At 29.5% G+C, this 6,992-nt stretch overlaps 1 protein-coding gene across 2 annotated transcripts; it reads right to left on the bottom strand.

Annotated features, from left to right (window-relative positions):
• Positions 1 to 534: 534 nt before the first annotated feature.
• On the bottom strand, positions 535 to 6,786 carry LOC130667108 (ubiquitin-like-conjugating enzyme ATG10). Of its 2 annotated transcripts, none has more exons than XM_057468569.1 (5): positions 5,366 to 5,575; positions 4,995 to 5,158; positions 4,499 to 4,757; positions 1,315 to 1,489; positions 535 to 1,231 (listed from the first exon to the last, which is right to left on the bottom strand). In XM_057468569.1, the coding sequence occupies exons 2-5, from the start codon at positions 5,100 to 5,102 to the stop codon at positions 1,132 to 1,134; spliced, it is 642 nt and encodes a 213-aa protein (XP_057324552.1). In that variant the 5' UTR covers positions 5,103 to 5,158; positions 5,366 to 5,575; the 3' UTR covers positions 535 to 1,131. The 2 variants fall into 2 exon arrangements, with proteins under 2 accessions (XP_057324552.1, XP_057324551.1); XM_057468568.1 differs by lacking the exon at positions 5,366 to 5,575 and adding an exon at positions 6,648 to 6,786 and having other exon boundaries at positions 536 to 1,231.
• Positions 6,787 to 6,992: the final 206 nt, after the last annotated feature.

Below are 6,992 nucleotides of genomic sequence, written 5' to 3'. Positions count from 1 at the left end.
ATCAAGTAGATTGAGAAAAAAAAATAATGGCATATTTTAATATTAATCATCTTCACTTATCGGTTATGGAGTAGTACTAGATCAAGGAGAGAGAAAAATTGAGAGACAGAGGATCCCTTGAGGTAGTTGTAGTCGCTGTTGTGTTGTATGTACAGTAGTGGTACAGAGAGTTGGTACGCAACAAGCGGTAGCTTGACGTATCCATGGCAACGCGCATCCCTACGAGAAATTTTCCACCTTCTCTTCGTATTTAGGCGCATTTTCTTTCAGGATTTCTTATTTTCTCTCTTTTAAATCCGTGTAGATGACATTATTCACGATCCATCTTCTTTTTTTTTTAATTATCTTTTTTTTTCTCTTCTTGCTGTCATTATTTTTATTATAATTTTCTTGATAATTAAAACAAATTATGAGTCTTGATGGTTTTTAAATACCAATTGGAGAAATTTATTACAGAATTACATTTAATGAGCTTAGAAAGTACGATAAATTTAATAATAACTCAAAATAAATTTTTTTAATTTAATGAGGAGTTTCAGAATGGACGTAATTTTATTTGAAACTTTTTATTCAATGGAATAAAAATCTACTGCGATACAATGCAACTATTTTTTAATTCAATTAGAGAATAAAAATTCGTAGTCAAGTTCTCGGGAAAAAAAAAATGAAATTTAGTTTTATTATTTTGGGAATGAATTAAAATTTCTTATTGCAAAGTTTGGTACTGACAAATCTAGTGTAATTCAAAAATGTAAATGCAGGATTCATAATAAACTACATTAATATATATATCTACTGAGAAAACAGACACGCGCATTCACTCATGGGATCAATAATCTCATCATTTGCAAACGCATCGATGGCGGTTGTCCTGGTACAACTCTCGATTATTTTATATTTATGTCAACATATAAAAAATAAAAATGTTATGAGTGATTTATTTCAATGTATATCTGATCTTCAATGACATATATTTTCATATGTAATAAATTATTTAATATATTCCATCAGTTTTAAAAAATCAAATGACTAAAAGATTATTTATCAGTAACAGAAATTTATTTTTCCATCACCGAAATAAATTATTTATAATAAATATTAAATGAAATTATTTATTTTAGTAATTAAAAGTCAGTCGTCAGGATTTGTCAGCTTGAAATATTCATTTTTAATTTTTAGATTTAATGCTGCAGGTGAAACAGCGCTGAGCCAGCTTACCAATTTATTTTTACTAAAAAAATAATTATATAGAGGATTATTTATTATTATTATTCTTAAAAAAAATTCAATTAACAATATGGATTTATTTTTTACCTTTTTGATGTACTTTGAATTAATTCCTTGGACATACAGGGATGGAGCTGGAGGAATGTCGTACCAAGAATCGGATGAATCGCTTGCGATAACTCGTTATATCCTAGACTTGTATCATTGTCACGTACAAGCTTTTGTGCGAGCTCAACACTTACAGGATTTACTCCTGGGAAATCTAATAAATTTTACAAATATATTACTTTTTACAATTGTGTTATGTTATTTTTTTTAAATTTATTTACATAGAAAAAAAAATTATAATTATTAGAAAATTCGTCGATTTCGCGGTTAAAATTTTAAATTTATTATGATACACTTACAATAATGCAAATCAACTTAATCTACATACATATACGGAAAAAAATGAACTATATAAATTGATAAACGACAAGTAATATAATGATAAAGTGATCAGTAAATAATAATTCTTTAATTTATAATTAAAACGTTAACAATTTCAAAATAAATATTAACATTTATTATCTCTGCAGAAAAAATTAATATTTGAACTTTACAAATCGTAACTTGAACATTATATAAAAATTTATAACACGTATTATTAAATTTATTGTTTAGAATGTTAAAATTCCCTGTATTGACATCCAGGTTCTGGGTTATAATTTCAAACTAATTTTCAAAGTTTATTTTTTTCTGTATATGAATTAATATATATACATTTATATGTACAACACAAAAGAAGTTGTACATTAAAAAAAAGCCCCTCTAAAAAAAAACGTACATATTTTTTATTCTTTAATGAAAGTGCACGCGACGTTTTGCCATAATTTATTGCTTTCGGCGTTGTACAAAGAATAATTACAATTGGTACATGTACAGACAATCGTAAACATAAAAATATCATACATATCATCATATATAATATTAACATTATCAGTGTATAAAACTGCTCTGCTACATGTCATTATATAGTACATTGTGTGACAAGGGATGAAATAAAACGATTTTAGACCAGAGTGAAGTTGGCTGACATCACCCGCAGTCTGAAATCGTGTTTCATCCTGAGTTACACACTAGATTTTTCATGATTACCTGCATTGGAACTTAAAGTTTCAGTGTCAGCAGCCAGTCAGAAACAAGTTAATTTAAGACCAATGGTGTCATCAAATATTAGCGTAAGTGTAAATTTTCATTTGCAATTTATAATCAAGCAGAAACTATAAATACTATCTATTATTGACACTAATTTTAATAAGACTTAATTACAAAGTCAGAACTGTCATTTACGCACGCAAAAAAATAAATAATAAATTTTATTCGGATTTTTATTCATTTTTATGGTTTGAACAATAAACCCGCATTAAAGAAGCTAATTCATGAACGAGCAACCTGCAGTCACTACGTGACTGCCTAAATATTATTACTAAATTGATAAAATATGTAGAAAAAAAGGATTTCTTGCCGCAAAAAATTTTAATTTGCACCAAGAAATTTTATGCATTATCAATTAAATACACAAATTTTCTTGGGGCGAGAAAAGGTTTTTTTGGTCAAGAAATAATTCCTTGTACCAAGTAATTTTTTCTAGTTCTAAATAAATTTTTGTTTTCAATTCACAATGCAAAAAATTTCTTAAGGTAAGTAAAAATTTTCTTTAAGCGAGTAAAGATTTTTTGTGTCAATGAATCCTTTTTTTTTTCTATGCACACTTTTTTGGCTATGAGAAGCCTCTTAAAACCAAAAGGAAGTATAAAAATCTGTCATTTTGAAATAAGTAACGCAATATAAATAATATAGCTATATATTCAGTGACATTCAGTCATATTTAGTGACAGAATAATTAAAGTATTAATTTATTTAAAGAAAATAAATACGATCGTCTTTTTTCTCGCGTAATTTAAATGTAATTCGAATGACATAGATAAATCTATTTATCTCAATACTTAGTAATTAAAAAGAGTTTAAACTACGAAAAAGCACAAATTCAAGTCAAGAACTATCTAATGATACCAATTTCAACAACATTAACTAATTCTATCATATAGATATGGCGGGAACAAAATTGTTCTTATTCTCGTAATAATATAGATAATATAATATTGAAAGCGAAACAGTATAAGTGATTCTGTAAAACCTATTGATATGAGAAAAAAAAAATAGTCACTCTTATTCTTTAAATTTTATTGTTTGAAATGATAAATACGTCATCTTGCCATGTAGGTATGGTCGTATAGTTGTATAACACAACTAAAATTTTATTGTTTCAAACTATAAAAACTGATGCGCTTAAGATATACTTCCTACAATTTTAGGAAAGTAATAATTATCTAACGTTGTATATATAAAATCAACTGCTTGACATTGAAAATTTTATTTATCATACTGAATATTTTTTTATTTTTTTACTATAAACTTTAATGTTCCAAACAGCGAATGTTGAAGCTGAAACGTTAAATTATTATAATTTCATTTTTTTATCGACCAAACAGTAATTTCTATTACTTGTAACATGATTTATTTACATATAAACTTTAAATTTCAATATTTAAATTAAGATTATTATAATTTATTCTATAAAAACAACAAAATTACTTTTTGAAATGGTATTAAATTGTAACCACATTTTAAATTTTTAGTTATCAATTATTAATTTTTATAATTAATTTGTTTGCGTGCGTAAATAAAATTAATGGTCTGAAATTACTATTAAACAAATGACAAGTATCAGAATTTAAATTGCGAAAGGCTTTAGTCAACGGGTAGAAACATAATTTTCTGCCCGCCGACTGAAGGCATTCGCAATTTACGCGCTTGCTAATATTCGTTCGCGGCTTTGGACTAAAATTATCTTGTTTCGATTGACTGTAGACACTGAAACTTAAAATTTCAATGCTGATGCCATGAAAAATTTATTACGATACATTGACAATAATGCAAATCAACTAAATCTACATATACATCAATAAATATATACATATATATTTATATGTACAACACAAAAGAAGTACATTAAAAATAATCCCACCAAAAAAAAGTATATGCATATATATATCGACCCTACAGTAATTTTCGTGGAATCAGTTTTCTGAAGCAGCACTTTCGCGGATTAAGGTCTAGTGCCGATCGTACTTACCGGGCATCGAGACTAGTCGTCAAGGTAGAGCATTACTAAATATTTAACATACTATATACATTTAAAAATATAAAAATCACAACTTTTTCATACCAGACATCCAACCATTGAAGAATAATATCGGTACGCTGTAACTCATGGACCAAAGTACATGATGTTCCGTAATAAATGGTACATCTAAATTGTTTTTAGCTTCAAAAGGATCATCGTAAATATCTCCATCATCATTATCGTCATCCCCATTAGTTTTAATTAAATTTTTTTTAAAATCCACATTATCCTTACAATTTAAATAGTCCCTTGATACAAAGGTTTTTACCCGGCGAACCAAATAAGCCTGAGCAGGTACATCCTTGAAGAAAAAAAAATTACATATTACAGTAATTACCTTATCTTCTTAAAATGAATGTAATATAGATAATAGTAGTGATTATTGTTATTAATTAAAAATAATTTAAAAGTTTAAATTTGAAAACGCATGTGCATAAATGGTAAAGAAAGTGCGCACGCGAATAAAAAAGAGAAAGACCGAGATATATTCATATAGTGCAGTTCCCGGCGAGTCATTCCTCTATCGATCGACTTGTACCTTGTCACCACGTAGTTCCCAACTGTCGAAAATTTCATCTGAAACTCGGGCAAAACTTTTCGCATTCTCGAAAAATTCTTCCCATGTTATGGTACCTGGTCCATCCATCCATATAAGATACTGTACAACTTTTACTCCACAATTCAATGCTTGTAGTAAATATCCTGCGAAAGGAATTTCATTCATTATTTTTTACCCATCCTAACAACTACTAACAAACTACATATAGGTACTCTTATTTAAAAGACATGCATGTGGAAAAATGATAAATAGACAGCCGGTGATTAAGACGAAAGTGGATATTGATGGGAAATAATTTTTTTTTTAAATTCAAATACCAAAGGATTTTATTTAAAAATTATATAAATTACTATTCGCTAGAATATATATCGATTTAAAGAGAAAAATGAGAAAGGGGAAGCTGTACACCCATGAGAACAGCCAGTGTCTCCCTTATCCGGCCCCTCGACGCCTCGTCAATTGTCGGGTATTTCGCGTCGGCTAAACTCGCTGGTTCTCGTACCTCCCGCCTTCGCTATTTTCATTTCATCTATACCTATACGATATATAAAATCTTCGTGGGTGAACCCGTGACTGACATGTGTCAGTGTACAGTACCAAGTAATACTGACTACTCTTACACATTTAAAAATTACATATATATGTATATATAATTATAAACCATCTACCAATCAAAATGCTCTTTTGACACCAGGAATGTACGACAATAAATAAACAAATCCCAAATACCCCAACTAAGCTCCGAAATAAAAATAAACATTCAAAATAAAAACCCGCTAAATTTGAAATTCAAATTCAGCGGAAAATAAAAAAACAATATAAATTTATAAATTACTTTATTTATTTTAAACACATGTTTGTACATATAAAAAAAAATATAATTTTTTAAAATAAATTCAAAAGGGCGCCATAATACCTTGAGCATCCGTGCCTGGGCCTTGAAGCAACGAGTGCGCGCGCAACTTAAACTACCGCGCACGCGCGCTTTTATTTTTACATAAATAAACGAACTGTAGAAAACGCGTGTCTGTGATTACAAATTTTTCACTGTATTTTATATACATATACATACATATATATATATTTCTACCTCTACACCCCTTATACAAGTATACCGTCAAGAGAAGAGCAAACGAGTCTAGTATATACTACATACAACAGTGGCGTGCGCGTCGTACTTACACATATTTATTTTCTATATATGTATATAAATATATATATATATATATATATATATATATATATATACATATATATGAAGGGTTTTTGAAGTTGCACGGTGGTGGACAACGCGGTAAGGGACGAAGTCTGGTAGTGTGGATGGCATCGAAGTAAATATACCTATACATCCAAAAATACATATATATATTTATATATAGTGTATGTTGTGTGGGAGAGGAGAGGAGACGAGAGCGGTGGCGGTAGCGCGGTGAAGTAAGGTGCGACGACAAAGTGAAGTGACCGAGAGAGGCGTAACTTTGCTACAGTGACGTGTCAGAGACGCGTATAAAAAATAAATAGTAAATAATACAGTAATATATTAATAAACATAACAATATATAAACAATAAATAAGTGATTAACAACAATAATTAAATACCATGATATATATATAAATATAGTAAATACTTACTTGCAGTAGTGGTTAGTTGGAAGAACAAGACGAGAGCAACGTGCCGGAACGTGAGTACGAGAGTAAAAGAGAGACGGAGCTAATGAACGAAGACAGAGATATTTAGTTTGAGTGAGAGGAGGAGAAATGTGCAGGGGCTAGAGCGAGAGCATTTAATATATAACTGAGGGAGATAGCTCAGCTAGGAAGCGGAATAGCAATAGGTTCACTGTCGCCCTCTTCCACGGATTAAACATAGAGAGCGTCGCCGGGGAATAATCAGCAGCAACTAGTCCTCGTTGCCGTTGTCCTAGTCGACGTTGTATTAATCGACGTCCTCATCAACCATCACCATCACTATTCACC

The sequence above is a fragment of the Microplitis mediator genome, chromosome 4 (genome assembly GCF_029852145.1).
Source record: "Microplitis mediator isolate UGA2020A chromosome 4, iyMicMedi2.1, whole genome shotgun sequence".
In the NCBI taxonomy this organism is placed as follows: Eukaryota; Metazoa; Arthropoda; class Insecta; order Hymenoptera; family Braconidae; genus Microplitis; species Microplitis mediator.
The sequence above is the reverse complement of the archived record's forward strand: the minus strand, read 5'-3'. Positions and strand labels throughout refer to the sequence as shown.